Raw genomic sequence first — 18,611 nt, 5'->3', positions numbered from 1 at the left:
AGAATTGGCCTCTACTGCCTTCTGAGGCAGAGAATTCCACAGATTTACAACTCTCTGACTGAAAAGGTTTTTCCTCATCTCTGTTCTAAATGGCCTACCCCTTATTCTTAAACTGTGGCCCCTGGTTCTGGAGTCGGTGACACTTTTGTTCAAGGTCGCAGCATCTGCGGTACCTCTCGACACGCATTTTTATTTTATTTTATTTTATTTTTCCCCCTGCTGCAAACACACACATATCCAGAACATCAACAAAGATGGACACAAAATGCTGGAGTAACAAGCCAGCGGGGTCTGGCAGCTTCTCTGGAGAGTTATTGCTTGAAGGGTCTCATCCCGAAACGTCACCCGTTCCTTCTCTCTTGAGATGCTGCCTGACCTGCTGAGTTACTCCAGCACTCTGTGAAATAAATACCTTCGATTTGACAATAGACAATAGGTGCAGGAGGAGTCCATTCGGCCCTTCGAGCTAGCTCCGCCATTCAATGTGATCGTGGCTGATCATTCTCAATCAGTACCCCATTCCTGCCTTCTCCCCATACCCCCTGACTCCGCTATCCTTAAGAGCTCTATCTAGCTCTCTCTTGAATGCATTCAGAGAATTGGCCTCCACTGCATTCTGAGGCAGAGAATTCCACAGATTCACAACTCTCTGACTGAAACCAGCATCTGCAGTTATTTTCTTACACTATTGATTGTGGACGATCAGCCGCGATCACAGTGAATGTCTGAAGAAGGGTCTCGACCCGAAACGTCACCCATTCCTTCTCTCCAGAGATGTTGCCTGTCCCGCTGAGTTACTCCAGCATTTTGTGAAATAAATACCTTCGATTTGTACCAGCATCTGCAGTTATTTTCTTATTCTACAGTGAATGGCGGTGCGGTGCTGGCTCGAAGGGCCGGGTGGCCTCCTCCTGCACCTATTGTCCATGTTTGTATGTTTGTATGTTTGTATGTTTGTACGAGAAGGGTGAACAACTCACTCACCGGTCAATGGCGATGGCCAGGAGCGCGTTGGTGGACACATAGAGAGAGGCGGTGCGGAGATAGTTGACCGAGGCGCACAGGGCGAGTCCATGTACCCACGACAGCTGCTTGACTACATAGTAGTCCATCTCGAAGGGGCAGCACACGACGGCCACCAGCAGGTCGGACACGGCCAGGTTGGCGATCAGGAGGTTGGTGACGTTGCGGAGCTTCTTGCAGCGGGCCAGGGAGGCGATGAAGGTGAAGTTGCCCACCCCACAGACCAACATGATGCCGACCAACACCAGCCCGACCATCGTCCTGGCAGCCCGGAACGTGGCGTCCGCGGTGAAGTCTTGCCTCTCCGACCGCGAGATGTCGTAGTCAGGGTCGTCGCAGCTCACATTCTGGGACTGGAGTGGGTCTCTCAGGTCCAGCTGCTGGTAAACCTCGAATAAATCGTTGCACGGGTCTTCCATCACCATCGGGGCAGTCGGTCGGTCCCAATCCCAGCGTTTCAAAGGTGTAAACACTGCAGACACGAACAACGGAACAGAACAGAACAGAGATTAATTAATGGGCGATGAGAGAGAGGCGTTTGCAATCTCACAAACAACGTCGCTGGAGAGATTGTAAGAACACAACCTGGCTAATAAAACTATAATCATGTATATTTTACACCTGCTAATAATATACCTCACCAAAAATCAACACTCGTCCGCCCGTGACACAATAAAGAAAGTCTTTTTTTTGTTTTGCAAAGAAATGTCTTCACCATTTAAGATTATTTTTCACAAAGGCGATTTGTAACAGCGTCGGCGACACACACATTTGATTTTCAGTGGAGTTATTTAAGCATTTAGCCCGGTTTAATGTTTCCATTTTCATCACACGCACACACACAGACACAGACACACACACACACACACACACACACAGACACACACACAAACAAACACACACACACAGACACACACACGCACACACACACGCACACACACACAGACACACACACAAACACACACACAAACACACACACGCACACACACACAGACACACACACAGACACACACACAAACACACACACAGACACACACACAGACACACACGCGCACACACACACGCACACACACACGCACACACACACGCACACACACACAGACACACACACAGACACACACACAAACACACACACGCACACACACACGCACACACACACATACATACACACACGCACACACACGCACACACACACACACAAACACACACACAGACACACACACACACACACACAAACACACACACACACACACACGTACACAAACACACAGACACACACACAGACACACACTGACACACAGACAGACACACACAGACAAACACACACACACACACACACACACACACATTACAAGCTCTGCTCTTTATCGGATGCTGTAGAAATCTGAAATTAAAAACGTTACTAGAAGAAGAGTCTCGACCCGAAACGTCACCCATTCCTTCTCTCCAGAGATGCTGCCTGACCTGCTGAGTTACTCCAGCACTCTGTGTCCATCTTCGGTTTAAACCCCAGCATCTGCAGTTCCTTCCTGCCCCGAACAATGTTTGATTTTCTGTGCACTTTCGCTGGACCTCGGTCGACGTAAAGATAGAGACACAAAAAAAATGCTGGAGTAACTCATCGGGTCAGGCAGCACCTCTGGAGAGAAGGAATGGGTGACGTTTCGGGTCGAGACCCTTCTTTAGAATAATTAGAAATTCAGAAAGCACAAACGAAACATTTGGATAATTTTGCTTTACGAATCCACCAGCGTTGGTTTTTAACCGGCGGTATTATAAGCAGCACCTCGGTGTAACGTGTTAACATTGCTGTGATGTTCACCCGGGTTTTGTGTCTACAATCCCCCGTCTTCAGTACTCCAGGGTCCTGTTGGTCGCTCAACGAAACGTTGTGGACAAGTGTGAAACGGTGTTGGCTTCAACTGGGAGAGAGAGAGAGAGAGAGAGAGAGAGAGGGGCAAGCTGGGTTCTGACGGATACACACGAGCCAAAGGCAGCTGTCGTATCAGATCCCCCCCACCACCACAACCCCTGCCTTCAAAACAACCAGAAATGTCAACAAAACCAACGTACAACGAATGCCCACGCCCGTACACCTGACCAGTCCACAATCTACACAGGCTGACCGCAGCCAGCGGGGGTGGGGAACCGCAAACTGACCAAGACATGTATCGAGTTGAGATTTTTTTTGTTGTTAAATGCTATACGAAATCTGGAGACATCTCACAATTGTTTCCATTGCTTTTCATTCCCTGCCTGACCTCGGTTTAAACCAGCATCTGCAGTTCCTCCCAAGGCTTCCAAGGCCTTCCATCACAGTGAGGAGGTGACTGGAGGAGACAATAGACAATAGGTGCCAGCACCGCCATTCAATGTGATCATGGCTGATCATTCTCAATCAGTACCCCGTTCCTGCCTTCTCCCCATACCCCCTGACTCCGCTATCCTTAAGTCAAATCAAGTCAAGTCAAGTCAATTTTATTTGTATAGCACATTTAAAAACAACCCACGTTGACCAAAGTGCTGTACATCTGATTAGGTACTAAGGAAAAAAATGAAACATACAGTAAGTAGCACGCAAACGGTTCACAGCGCCTCCTCAATGAGCCTCAAACGCTAGGGAGCTCTATCTAGTTCTTAAGAGCTCTATCTAGCTCTCTCTTGAATGCATTCAGAGAATTGGCCTCCACTGCCTTCTGAGGCAGAGAATTCCACAGATTCACAACTCTCTGACTGGAAAAGTTTTTCCTCATCTCAGTTCTAAATGGTCTACCCCTTATTCTTAAACTGTGGCCCCTTGTTCTGGACTCCCCCAAGACTCACTGTGATGGATGTTTCTTTTGTTTGGTGTTGGTTTATGATTGTGTGTGTGTTATTGCATTTTTATTGATTATTCTTATTGGTCTTATTGTTGGACTGCGGGTAATTTTTCATTTCACTGCATTTATGTGTATGTGACAAATAAATTGACTATTGACTATGGAACGAATTGTAATTTCCTTTTGACTCCCGGAGAGTGATACGGTGTGGAAATACTGTCGGCCTTTCGGCCCAACTTGCCCACACCAGCCGACGGGTGTCAAGGGTTACCGGGGGAGAGAGAGAGAGAAGGCAGGAACATGGGATCAGGGGGAGCAGAGATCAGCCACGATTGAATGGACTCGATGGGCCGAATGGCCTAATTCTACTCCTATAACTTATGAACTTGTGAATGTCCCAGCTCCACTAGTCCCACCTGCCTGCCTTTGGCCCATATTCCTTTAAACCTGTCCGATCCATGTACCTGTCTAATTGTTTCTTAAACGTTGGGATAGTCCCAGCCTCAACTACCTCCTCTGGCAGCTTGTTCCATACACCCATCACCCTCTGTGTGAAAAAGTTACCCCTTGGATCCCTATTAAATCGTTTCCCCTTCAGCTTGAACCGATGTCCTCTGGTCCTCGATTCCCCTACCCAGGCTGGGATGATTACTGGTAGCCGATCACAACCATATAGCCTTGTGTCCGCCAACTACCAGAGTGTTTCGCTATTAATGCCCGTTGAAGACAAACATCTCCAGATAGGGTTGCCAACTTTCTCACTCCCAAATAAGGGACACAAGGTGATGTCACCGCTCCGCGCCCCACGTGACCTCACCCAGCCAGCGGCCACGTGCTCCCGCCCCACCAATGGCGGCCGCCTGGGTCGGGAGGCGGGTTGCTATGCAACCTCCGTTAGGCAGCGCCCGGGCCTCTGGGCCCACACTGTCTCGACCTAGAGCTGTCCCCGGGCCTACAGTGTCTGGGCCTACAGTGTCCGGGCCTACAGTGTCCGGGCCTACAGTGTCCGGGCCTACAGTGTCCGGGCCTACAGTGTCCGGGCCTACAGTGTCCGGGCCGACAGCGGACCCCAGGCCTAATACGGGACAAGGGCGGTCCCGTACGTGACAAACCCATTTAGCCCAATATACGGGATATCCCGGCTAATACGGGACAGTTGGCAACCCTATCTACAGGAGCACCAAAGCATAATGACAGGTTGCATCACAGTTTGGTTTGGGAACAGCTCTGGTCAAGACCGCAAGAAATCACAGAGAGGTGTGGATGTAGCCGTGCTCCTGCCAGGCAGAGGATACTGTACAGAAGATGAAAGCCCACACCCCCACTGGACTAAGAAACAGCTTCTTCCCCTCTGTTATCAGGCATCTGAACGGTCCTCCCACAAGCTAGGGTACTGTCTGATTCACTTCTACCCCATTGCGTATCCTAGCTGATGGAAGAACTCTTGGACTTTGTCTCTGGGACTGTTGGGCTACAATGCTGAGAACTATATTCTGCACTCTACCTTTCTCTATGCTCCACCCAATGTACTCGGGTGTGGCTTGATTGTATTTATGTACAGTATTATCAGGGTGGCACGTTTTGCACAGCTGTAGAGTTGCTGCCGTAAACCAACAGCCTTAACCAACCTGACCTCCTGGTGGCTGAGCACTTCAACTCCCCCTCCCACTCCCAGTCTGACCTTTCTGTCATGGGCCTCCTCCAGTGCCATAGTGAGGCCCACTGGAAATTGGAGGAACAGCACCTCATATTTCGCTTGGGCAGCTTGCAGCCCAGTGGTATGAACATTGACTTCTTCAACTTTAGATAGTTCCTCTGTCCTTCTCTTCCCCTCCCCCTTCCCAGTTCTCCCTCTATCTTCCTGTCTCCACCTATATCCTTCCTTTGTCCCGCCCCCCTGACATCAGTCTGAAGAAGGGTCTGGACCCGAAACGTCACCCATTCCTTCTCTCCTGAGATGCTGCCTGACCCGCTGAGTTACTCCAGCATTTTGTGAATAAATACTTCCGACTACGGGCGCTGTCTGTACGGAGTTTGTACGTTCTCCCCGTGACCTGCGTGGGTTTTCTCCGAGATCTTCGGTTTCCACCCACACTCCAAAGACGTACAGGTTTGTAGGTTAATTGGCTTGGTATAAATGTAAAAATTGTCCCTAGTGTGGCTAGGATGGTGTTAGTGTGCGGGGATCGCTGGTCGGTGTGGACCCGGTGGGCCGAAGGGCCTGTTTCCGTGCTGTATCTCTAAACTAACCTAAACTCAACTAAACTAAAATATGATCTGTCTGAATGACTTTTCACTGAAACTCGGTACACATGACATTCACAAACCTAAAACTAAACTTCAGTGTTCCCAGCTTACTTTATGCCACATTCAGGCAAGTACTGTCCTGATGCACAGTGCAACCTGATTTCACCTCTGGAGTTCAACCCATTGATCCTTGGCTAATGGCATGTTGGCCTTCCTAACGAGAGGAGTTGAGTATCGGAGTAAAGAAGTCCTTCTGCCATTGTACAGGGCTCTGGTGAGACCACATCTGGAGTATTGTGTGCAGTTTCGGTCTCCCAATTTGAGGACGGACGTCCTTGCTATTGAGGCAGTGCAGCGTAGGTTCACCAGGTTAATCCCCGGGATGGCGGGACTGACATATGAGGAAAGATTGGAAATTCTGGGCTTGTATTCACTGGATTTTAGAAGGATGAGAGGGGATCTTATAGAGACGTATAAAACTATAAAAGGACTGGACAAGCTAGATGCAGGAAAGACTGGGCTTGTATTCACTGGGGTTTAGAAGGATGAGAGGGGATCTTATAGTGACCTATAAAATTATAAAAGGACTGGACAAGTTAGATGCAGGAAAAATGTTCCCAATGTTGGGGGAGTCCAGAACCAAGGGCCACAGTCTAAGAATAAAGGGGAGGCTATTTAAAACTGAGATGAGAAAAAACTTTTTCTCCCAGCGAGTTGTGAATTTGTGGAATTCTCTGCCACAGAGGGCAGTGGAGGCCAATTCACTGGATGAATTTAAAAAGAGAGTTAGGTAGAGCTCTAGGGGCTAGCGGAATCAAGGGATATGGGGAGAAGGCAGGCATGGGTTACTGATTGTGGATGATCAGCCGTGATCACAATGAATGGCGGTGCTGGCTCGAAGGGCCTCCTCCTGCACCTATTTTCTATGTTTCTATCCACGCTTGGGATAAAAGTGAGATGAGGTTTGGAATGAAATGGACCTGGTGCAATCCAAATTGGACCCAAGCTATCAAGCAACAACCAGAGTGCTGGTGGAACTCAGTGGGTCAACCAGTCTAAAGAAGTAGCCCAACTCAAAACATCACCTGTAGAAACAAGAACCTGCAGATGCTGGTTTACAAAAAAAAAGACACAAAGTGCTGGGGTAACTCAGCAGGAAAGGCAGCATCTCTGGATAACATGCGGTCTCACTAGGGCCCTGTACAACTGCAGAAGGACCTCTTTGCTCCTATACTCAACTCCTCTTGTTATGAAGGCCAACATTCCATTTGCTTTCTTCACTGCCTGCTGTACCTGCATGCTTCCTTTCAGTGACTGATGCACTAGGACACCCAGATCTCGTTGTAGCACTCGGACACCCAGATCTCGTTGTGATCTCGTTAGATACAGTGATACAGTGTGGAAACAGGCCCTTTGTCCCAACTCGCCCACACCCGCCAACAATATCCCAGCTACCCTAGTCCCACTTGCCTGTTCTTGGTCCATAACCCTCCAAACCTGTCCTGTCTAAGTACCTGTCCAACTGTTTCTGAACAGTTAAACCAGCATCTGCAGTTCCTTCCCACACAATGGTTTGGTTTAGTTTAGTCTAGAGATACAGTGCGTAAACAGGCCCTTCGGCCCATTGAGCCCGTGCCAACTAGCGATCCCCACTCACTAACACTATCCCACACACCAGGGACAATTTATAATTATACCAAGCCAATTAACTTACAAACCTGCACGTGTTTGGAGTGTGGGAGGAAACCAGAAATCCCAGAGAAAACCCACGCAGGTCACGGGGGAGAACGTTCAAACTCCGTACAGACGGCGCCCGTAGTCAGGATGGAACCCGGGTCTCTGGCGCTGTGAGGCAGCAACTCTACCGCTGCACCACCGTGTCGCCCTGACCTCATGGCAAGGAAGATGTTTATGGAGACACTTGGATCATTGCTGGAAGTCCATGGAGAAACATTCCTTTGCATAATCAGCATCTTCAGTTGCTCCTTCAACTTAGTTCCAAAGATTTAGTTTAATTTAGTTTATTATTGTCACGTGTATTGAGAAACAGTGAAACGTTTTTGTTGCTGTGTGCTATCTAGCCAGCTAGAGACTATACATAAAATGCTGGAGTAACTCAGCAGGTCAGGCAGCATCTCAGGAGAGAAGGAATGGGTGACGTTTTCGGGTCGAGACCCTTCTTCAGTCTGAAGAAGGGTCTCAACCCGAAACATCACCCATTCCTTCTCTCCTGAGATTCTGCCTGACCTGCTGAGTTACTCCAGCATGTTGTGAATAAATACCTTTGATTAGTACCAGCATCTGCAGTTATTTTCTTATAGAGACTATACATGATCACTATCAAACTGGCCAGACTGTACAGAGACAGGATAAAGGGAATAACGTTTATCATATCATATATATACAGCCGGAAACAGGCCTTTTTTTCGGCCCTCCAAGTCCGTGCCGCCCAGTGATCCCCGTACATTAACACTATCCTACACCCACTAGGGACAATTTTTTACATCTACCCAGCCAATTAACCTACATACCTGTACGTCTGTTTTAAGATAGTTTGAACTGGTAAAAGAACTAGAAGAGAGATGAGGAGAATTATTTTATGCAGACAATTGTTATTATTGTTTTAGGGCGGCACGGTGGCGCGGCTGATAGATTGATAGAGCTGCCGCCTCACAGCGCCGGAGACCCGGGTTCGATTCCGACCTCGGGATGCTGTCTGTGTGGAGTTTGCACGTTCTCCCCGTGACCACCTGACTTTGCTCACGGGTGTTCGGACTTCCACCCACATCCCAAAGATGTGCAGCGTTTTAGGTTAATCGGCCCTTCGGCCCATCGAGTCCATGCCGAACTACAATCACCCGTTCACACCAGTTCTATGTTATCCCACTTTCCCATCCACTCCCTGCACACTGGGGGGCAATTTACAGTGGGCCGATCAGCCGACAAACCCACATGTCTTTGGGATGTGGAAGGAGACCACCTTGACTCCAAATTAGGTTTTACTTTAGACTTTCGAGTACAGCATGGAAACAGGCCCTTCGGTCCACCGACGAGCGATCATCCCAGACACCAGTACTATCCCCCACCGCTCAGCCTCCTCATCCACTCCAGCACTAATGCAAAATAGAAATCTGGTCACAGTCTGAAACTTCCACATTCAGCGGGTCAGGCAGCATCTCTGGAGAACACGGATAGGTGACGTTTCACAGAGTGCTGGAGTAACTCAGCGGGTCAGGCAGCATCTCTGGCGAACATTGGCAGGTGATGTTTTGGGTCGAGACCCTTCTTCAGTAAACTTGCATCTGCAGCTCCTTGTACCCGAAAAGTCACCTATTCCACGTTCTCCAAAATGCTGCTGAGTTACTCCAGCACTTTCTCTCTTTGTTTGTATACCAGCATCTGCAGCTCCTTGTACCCGAAACGTCACCTATCCATGTTCTCCAGATATGTTGCCTGTCCTCTGAGATACTCCAGCACTTTGTGTCTTTCTTTGTAAACCAGCACCTGCAGTTCCTTTTACCCACGTTTCACGGGAACCTCCACAGATAGTTCACCTAATTTTGGCTCAGCGTCGGTGATGCTTTGAGAATTTGGAAGGGAAATGAGATCACAATTAGCGCCACAGCGTGCTTCGATTCCCATGATTTACGGTCACAAATAGGCTTAGCAAGATTTAAACATTGAATAAAAACATACAAACATAAACCATTTTTAAATGAGAAAGACAGCTGTTAAAAACGTAAATAAGCTTAGGTCAATTGAAATGAAAACAATTGGTAGCAGGACTGCACGCAAGCAGTTGGTAAACCTTCATTTGGGGGATACTTCGGTGAATATAATGCGTCTTAAATGTTCACACATTGTCAAGAAGTCTGAAAATTGAAAGACAAAGCTATAAACAGAATGAAAATGAACATAAGACCGGGTCGTTAACCATCTGGTGACTTTTCTTTGAGATGATGACAGGTTTGCAGCAGCCCCTATCCTTGAGAGTCATAGAGTCATAGAGTCATAGAGTCATAGAGTCATAGAGTCATAGAGTGATACAGGGTAGAAACAGGCCCTTCGGCCCAACTCCCCCACACCGGCCAACAATGTCCCAGCTACACTAGTCCCACTTGCCTGCGTTTGGTCCATATCCCTCCAAACCTGTCCTATCCATGTACCTGTCCAACTGTTTCTTAAACGATGGGATAGTCCCAGCCTCAACTACCTCCTCTGGCAGCTCGTTCCATACACCCACCACCCTCTGTGCGAAAAAGTTACCCCTCAGATTCCTATTAAATATTTTCCCCTTCACCTTGAACCTATGTCCTCTGGTCCTCGATTCCCCTACTCTGGGCAAGAGACTCTTTGCATCTACCCGATCTATTCCTCTCATGATTTTATACACCTCTCCTCTATAAGATCTCCCCTCATCCTCCTGTGCTCCATGGAATAGAGACCCAGCCTACTCAACCTATCCCTATAGCTCACACCCTCTAGTCCTGGCAACATCCTCGTAAATCTTTTCTGAACCCTTTCAAGCTTGACAATATCTTTCCTGTAACATGGTGCCCAGAACTGAACACAATATTCTAAATGCAGTCTCACCAACGTCTTATACAACTGCAACATGACCTCCCAACTTCTATACTCAATACTCTGACTGATGAACGCCAAAGTCCCAAAAGCCTTTTTGATCACCTTATGTACCTGCGATTCGACCTTCAAGGAACCGTGCACCTGTACTCCTAGTTTGCTCTGCTCTATCACACTACCCAGAGGCCTACCATTTACTGTGTAGGTTCTGCCCTTGTTCGACGCGCCAAAATGCAACACCTCACACTTCTCTGTATTAAATTCCATCAACCATTCCTCCGCCCGCCTGACCAATCGATCCAGATCCTGCTGCAATCGTTCACAACCATCTTCACTATCTGCAAAACCACCCACTTATGTATCATCGGCAAATTTGCTAATCTTGCCCTGTATGTTCTCATCCAAATCATTGATGTAGATGACAAACAGTAACGGGCCCAGCACCGAACCCTGAGGCCTCTAGTCACAGGCCTCCAGTCTGAGAAGCAACCTTCCACCATCACCCTCTGCTTCCTTCCATGGAGCCAATTTGTTATCCTTGGTTGGAGCGGTTATATCCGCTCTTAAGGATAGCGGAGTCAGGGGGTATGGGGAGAAGGCCGGAACGGGGTACTGATTGAGAATGATTAGCCATGGTCACATTGAATGGCGGTGCTGGCTCGAAGGGCCGAATGGCCTCCTCCTGCACCTATTGTCTATTGTCTATTGTTATCAAAAGTGTATGTCACTGATTTAAGATTAAGAATTGACTTGCGTCCACCCATTCTCCAATTCTTGAAACTTTGAAATGTTGGCACAGTGGTAGAGTTGCTGCCTCGCAGTGCCAAAGACCCAGGTTCGATCCTAACTAGGAGTGCTGCCTACAAACTGAGTTTGTACGTTCTCCCCGTGACCGCGTGGGTTTTCTCCGGGTGTTCTGCTTGTCCTCCAAAGACATGCTGGTCTGTAGTTCAGTTGTCTTCTGTAAATGGCCCCTGGTGTGTTGGATGGATTACTAGTGTACTGGGATCGGTGGTCAGCGTGGACTCAGTTGGCTTCTGTAAATGGCCCCTGGTGTGTTGGATGGATTACTAGTGTACTGGGATTGGTGGTCAGCGTGGACTCAGTTGGACGCAGGGCCTTTTTCCACGCTGTATCTCTGCAGCCTAGAGTCTAAAATAAACCAAACTTTGGATAAATTTCAGGAAGTGAGAAAAAAACCTTGCAAATTACACGCTAGGGACAATTTACAGTGGCCAAATAACCCACAACCTGCACGTCTTTGAAATGTGGGAGGAAACCGGAGCACCCGGAGAAAAACCCATGCAGTTACAAACACCGCACAGACAGCACCCGTGGTCAGAATCGAACCCGGGTCCCTGGCGCTGTGAGGCTGCAACTCTACCGCTGTGCCACCGTGTTTTCTTTTTGGTAAACCAGCATCTGAGGTTTCTTGTGTCTACTTTGCTGCAAGGTGAATATTTGCAGCCTGAACAAAGATTGTTGCAGGAAATCACTGACTCATTTCTGCCAAGATAAACACGTGCTTTTATTCCAAGTTCCTCCATCCTGTCCTTCAGCCAATTCCTTCAATGTTTACACTTTGCTGAATGTCGTGTATTTTATAAGATGCCTTTGGAAGCTCATGTGAATAATAATCGTAGACGTTCCTTCATAGAAACATAGAAACATAGAAAATAGGTGCAGGAGGAGGCCATTCGGCCTTTCGAGCCAGCACCGCCATTCATTGTGATCATGGCTGATCGTCCCCAATCAATAACCCGTGCTGGCTTGAAGGGCCGAATGGCCTCCTCCTGCACCTATTGTCTATTGTCTATTGACTGGTTAGCACACAATAAATGCTTTTCACTGTACCTCGGTACACGTGACAAGAAACTATACTAAACTATTTAAAAGGAGTAGATGCTATTTGAAAGGAGATCCACAGCTCAATAGTAGAACAGCCAACTAAGCCAAAGTTTATTAAAATTGTTACAGGGGTTTCCGACCAAATATTACATTTTAAACTTCATGCAAAGAAAAACATTAATAATGTGCTAATGCCAAGTTGATTTTCCATTCGAGTTAGTCTTTCAAACTTTGAATTAGACAATGGACAATAGACAATAGACAATAGGTGCAGGAGGAGGCCATTCGGCCCTTTGAGCCAGCACCGCCTTTCACCGTGATCATGGCTGATCATGCACAATCAGTACCCCGTTCCTGCCCCATATCCCCTGACTCCGCTATCATTAAGAGCTTTATCTAACTCTCTCTTGAAAGCATCCAGAGAATTGGCCTCCACTGCCTTCTGAGGCAGAGAATTCCACAGCTTCACAACTCTCTGAGTGAAAAAGTTCTTGAAGAATTGAAAGTTACAACGTGGACAAAAGACCTTCGGCCCACCGAGTCCACGCCGATCATCGATGACCACACGCATCTATGAGAAATCGACTTAATAACATCTTCCACGTAGTTTTGGTTTGAGAGATGCAGCATGCAAAACCTCACCCATTACTTCTCTCCCAAGATGCTGCCTGTCCCGCTGAGTTACTCCAGCATTTTGTGTCAATCTTTGGTGTAAACCAGCATCTGCAGTTCCTCCCGACACTTGGCAAACAGACCCTTTGGCCGACTGAGTCTGCACTGTCCATCGATCATCCGTTCACACTAGTTCCACGTTGTCCCACTTTCTCGTCCACTCCCTGCACACTAGGGGCCATTTACAGAGGGCCGATTAACCTACAAACCTGCAGGTCGCTCAGATGTGGGTGGCATCCCGGGGCACCCGGAGGAAACCCACGCCGTCACAGGGAGAAGGTGCAAACTCCACACAGACAGCACCCGAGGTTAGGATCGGACCCGGGTCTCTGGCGATGAGGCAGCAGCTCTACCCGCTGCGCCACTGTGCCGCCCTGCTTTGTTAACTAAGGTGAAAATCGATACACGCTCGCTGTCAAACATCACTCATTCACCCAAATCCCCCTTCAATCTCACTTGAGCAATCAGGTGCCAAATATTCTAATGGATGACGATACTTGGTTACAGCAATTAATCATTGTCTAACGCTGCATGTTGTTGGGTAAGTTATCCCTGAGCCAATGAGGACAGATTGGATATCCCTCGCCTGATTACACTTGCACCACGATTGGCCTCAGTCCAAGTTCTTAAGCCTTAAATTCCCTGCTGACCCCCACCATCCATACACCTCTCCCTTCAAACATCTGCCTCTAATTTCCTCATGTCATCTACAGTCAGGTTTTGTTTTTTATGCCTCTCCTGTACATTTAAGCAGATTATTTAGTCTAGTTAAGTCTAGTTTAGTTTAGATTACGGTGTTGATCTTGAAATGCTGACGTGTGAATCAATTCAACTTCTCTTGTTGCTTTCAACATAAACAGGCCCTTCGGCCCAACTTGTTCATGCCAACCGCGTTGGCATTTTGGGCTAGTCCCATTCGCCCGCATTTGCCTTCTAAACCCTCCCTATCCATATCTGTTCAACAGTCTGCAAATAGGCATAATTGTATCCGTTTCTTTTTCTTAGTTTAGTTTAGAGATACAGCGCGGAAACAGGCCCTTCGGCCCACCAGGTCCGCGCCGACCAGCGATCCCCGCACATTAACACCATCCCATGCACACTAGGGACAATTTTTACATTTATACCAAGCCAATTAACATACAAACCTGTACGTCTTTGGAGTGTGGGAAGAAACCGAAGATCTTGGAGAAAACCCACGCAGGTCACGGGGAGAACGTGCAAACTCCATACAGACAGCACCCGTACCCGCGATCGAACCCGGGTCTCCGGCGCTGCAAGAGCTGTAAGGCAGCAACTCCACCGCTGTGCCACCGTGCCGCCCAGAAATAGCTTCTATAGCTTCCTCTAATAGTTTGTTCCAGATACAGACTATCCTCTGAGTTAAAAAGCTGCCCCTGAGGTCCCCTTAAATCTCTCCATGGAGTTATCGGTCTTACAGCATGGAAACAGGACCTTCAGCCCAACAGATGCAACACCTGTCCCTTTACCTCCCCCCTCGACTCCATCCAAGGACCCAAACAGCCTTTCCAGGTGAGACAGAGGTTCACCTGCACCTCCTCCAACCTCATCTACTGTATCCGCTGCTCCAGGTGTCAACTTCTCTACATCGGCGAGACTGCAGAAGAACCTATACTGAAATCCTCTTGTTATGAAGGCCAACATTCAGGCTCGGCGATCATTTCGCTGAACACCTCCGCTCAGTCCGTCTCAACCAACCTGATCTCCCGGTGGCTCAGCATTTCAATTCCCCCTCCCACTCCCAGTCTGACCTTTCTGTCCTGGGCCTCCTCCATTGTCAGAGTGAGGCCCAGCGCAAAGTGGAGGAACAGCACCTCATATTTCCCTAGAGGTAAAGTAGTTTACACCCCAGCGGTATGAACATTGACTTCTCTAACTTCAGATAGTCCTTGCTTTCCCTCTCTATCCCCTCCCCCTTCCCAGTTCTCCCACTAGTCTTCCTGTCTCCGACTACATTCTATCTTTGTCCTGCCCCCTCCCCTGACATCAGTCTGAAGAAGGGTCTCGACCCGAAACATCACCCATTCCTTCTCTCCAGAGATGCTGCCTGACCCGCTGAGTTACTCCAGCATTTTGTGTCTATCTTCAGCCTAATTTGTCCAAGCTGACCAGAATGCCCCATCTAAAGGATGAGAGGAGATCTTATCGAAACGTATAAGATTATTAAGGGGTTGGACATGTTAGAGGCAGGAAACATGTTCGCAATGTTGGGGGAGTCCAGAACAAGGGGCCACAGTTTAAGAATAAGGGGTAGGCCATTTAGAACAGAGATGAGGAAAAACTGTTTCAGTCAGAGAGTTGTGAACCTGTGGAATTCTCTGCCTCAGAAGGCAGTGGAGGCCAATTCTCTGAATGCATTCAAGAGAGAGCTAGATAGAGCTCTTAAGGATAGCGGAGTCAGGGGGTATGGGGAGAAGGCAGGAATGGGGTACTGATTGAGAATGATCAGCCATGATCACATTGAATGGTAGTGCTGGCTCGAAGGGCCAAATGGCCTCCTCCTGCACCTATTGTCTCTTGTCTATTGTCTAAACTAATCCCATTTGCCTGGTGTTCGACCCATATCCCACAAAATGGTTCCCATCCATGGCCCTGTCAAACTGTAGTGTGTGAACGCTGTTATATAAGGCCCAGGATAATATCTTTCAGGAGAGTAATTTCTCCTGAGAATCAAATGAGCTTTAATCAGGGAATTGAAGAGCAACACACCATGAACGGAACTTATCAACACACTCACTCTGTGGCAGTTCTTTGAAAGAACCATCCAAGAACATCCTCTCTCTTTTCTCCATTACCCAGCCATTCTTTTGCAATGATTTACCAATTTCGTTTTGGGAGTCATTGCTGAAATTGCTTCCATAGCCCTTTAGTGGAGCACATCACAAATCACATAAGTTGCTGTCAAAAAGTATGTTCTTTATGCAATTGTTCATCGACTAAAGTATGCTGTAAGGGAGATTGATCTGCCACAGGCAATGATGGTCCAATTCTATACCGCCATCATAGAGTCTGTCCTCACCTTCTCCATCATGGTCTGGTTTGGCTCAGCCACCAAGCACGACATCCGGGGCTGCAGCGCATCGTTCGAAGGCTGCAACCTTCCCCCCATTGACGAACTGTGCACTGCAAGGGCCAGGAAGCGAGCGGGCAAGATCACCTCTGACCCCTCTCACCCTGGCCACAAATTCTTTGAAGCACTTCCCTCTGGAAGGCGACTCCGGACTGTCAAAGCAGCCACAGCCAGACATAAAAACAGCTTTTTTTCCACGAGTAGTAGCTCTACTGAATAACCAAAAGTCTGTAGCCTCCTTTTGCACTGGGATTTTATTTAATTCTTCACATGTTTAAATTATAATGTTTATTCTTAATTGTCTACTGTATATCGTGTTATTACTTGCGAGCGGAGCACCAAGGCACATTACTTGTATGTGTACATACTTGGATAATAAAACCTATTCATTTTAATTCAATTCCTATTCCTATTAAGATAATGCTTATATAGATTCGACAATACATGTAGATAATGCTCCATGTATTTAGTAATGATTTTAGATTTAGAGATACAGCACGGAAACAGGCCTTTCGGCCATTCAATGTGATTGTGGCTGATCATTCAAAATCAGTACCCCATTCCTGCTTTTTCCCCCGTATCCTTTGATTCCATTAGCCCTAAGAGCTAAATCTAACTCTCTCTTGCAGACATCCAGAGAATTGGCCTCCACTGCCTTCTGTGGCAGAGAATTCCACAGATTCACAACTCTCTGGGTGAAAAAGTTTATTCTCACCTCAGTTTTAAATGGCCTCCCCTTTATTCTTAGACTGTGGTCCCTGGTTGAAAAAGTTTTCCTTATGTTTCCCTCAGTCCTAAATGGCCTACCCCTTATTCTTAAACTGTGTGACCCCTGGTTCTGGACTCCCCCCAACATCGGGAATATGTTTCCTGCATCTACCCTGTCCAATTCTCTAAGAGTTTTATATGTTTCTATAAGAAATATGGTCAGCGTGGACTCGGTGGGCCAGAGGGCCTTGTTTCCATAGTCAGGATTGAACCCGGGTCTCTAGCGCTGTAAGGCAGCAACTCTACCACTGCGCCACCGTGCTGCCCTACAAAGGCTCAGTTGTACCAAATAAATTCCATCTAAATGAATGACCTTCATTGAATTATCCACTTTTCTGTAGTCATCTTTGGGTTTTATGGACTGATCAATCGGCACGGTGGCGCAGCGGTAGAGTTGCTGCCCTACAGCGAATGCAGCGCCGGAGACTCAGGTTCGATCCTGACTATGGGTGCCGTCTGTACGGAGTTTGTACGTTCTCCCCGTGACCTGCGTGGGTTTTCTCCGAGATCTTCGGTTTCCTCCCACACGCCAAAGACGTACAGGTATGTAGGTTAATTGACTGGGTAAAATGTAAAAATTGTCCCTAGTGTGTGTAGGATAGTGTTAATGTGCGGTGATCGCTGGGCGGCGCGGACTCGGTGGGCCGAAGGGCCTGTTTCTGCGCTGTATCTCTAAACTAAAACTAAACTAAACTCTCAGCAATTTCTGCCGGTCTTGGGCAGAGCTGTTCCCAAACCAAGCTGTGGTGCAAGCCTTCACAGTGTGCTTTCTACAGTGCATCAGTATGGTTTCATTTAGAGACCTGATATCCATTGGAATAATGAAGTCTTGTTACAGCTTTAGCTCACCCTTTGGAGACCTCCGAGCTGTTCCAGACACCACATCTTAGGGATGACATTTTAATCTTGGAGAGAGATCCATATAGATTGACTGGAAAGGCATCTGTGCGCTAAAGATTATAAGACCAGAGGTGATGATGGAAACTGATATTGTATTTCTTTGAGTTCCGAATATTATGGGGTGATTTGATCAGAGCAATAGAGGAAGATTGTTTCCATTGGTTTGCGAATCTACGACCACCAACGTGGCCTCTAAATTAAATGCAGTACTTCCAGGGAAGCATTTCTACTTTCAGAATATGGTATCCATTTGGGATTTCTTTGTCAATCGACGCGGGGTGAATTGTTAATATTAAAATCTATGATTAATAGATGTTTGATAAACCGACCAATCCGACCTCACAGTAACAAGGCTTTTGTGACTTCCCAGGGCAATTCTTGATATATTTTTGTAATTAATATACCCTGGGACCGAATTGATGAAAGAGATTTCAGCGTCCGAGCCTGAATAGGTAGAAACGTCAAGTGAAAAATGCCTCTGTGATTTTGCTGCACCCCCCCAGTGCGTTCTCCTGATTAGAGCCAAATGGTTTGAGCAGAATTATCCACTCTTAATCTTTGAACATTTTATATGATATAATAACATCTGGAACAGCTTTCCATTACTCTGGGACTGTCTAAAGCTGCATTTATTATTCCATCCAAAGGTACGTTGAATATTTAAA

The 18,611-nt window shown here is 47.4% G+C and overlaps 1 protein-coding gene across 6 annotated transcripts in view; it reads right to left on the bottom strand.

Annotated features, from left to right (window-relative positions):
* Positions 1–2,935, bottom strand: part of prokr1b (prokineticin receptor 1b) — a 12,914-nt gene extending 9,979 nt beyond the window's left edge. The window contains exons 1-2 of one of the 6 annotated variants that reach the window (XM_078405952.1): positions 2,810–2,935; positions 985–1,495 (exon numbers count right to left, since the gene is read on the bottom strand). In XM_078405952.1, the coding sequence (XP_078262078.1) occupies positions 985–1,448 (464 nt within the window). In that variant the 5' untranslated portion in view covers positions 1,449–1,495; positions 2,810–2,935. Of the gene's footprint in view, positions 1–984; positions 1,496–1,664; positions 2,170–2,366; positions 2,460–2,487; positions 2,601–2,809 lie in introns of those variants that run through there. The other 5 variants (XM_078405947.1, XM_078405953.1, XM_078405951.1 and 2 more) reach the window with 5 other exon arrangements.
* Between the last annotated feature and the right edge of the window lie 15,676 nt (positions 2,936–18,611).

The sequence above is a fragment of the Rhinoraja longicauda genome, chromosome 9, assembly GCF_053455715.1.
Source record: "Rhinoraja longicauda isolate Sanriku21f chromosome 9, sRhiLon1.1, whole genome shotgun sequence".
Classification (NCBI taxonomy): domain Eukaryota; kingdom Metazoa; phylum Chordata; class Chondrichthyes; order Rajiformes; family Arhynchobatidae; genus Rhinoraja; species Rhinoraja longicauda.
The sequence above is the reverse complement of the archived record's forward strand: the minus strand, read 5'-3'. Positions and strand labels throughout refer to the sequence as shown.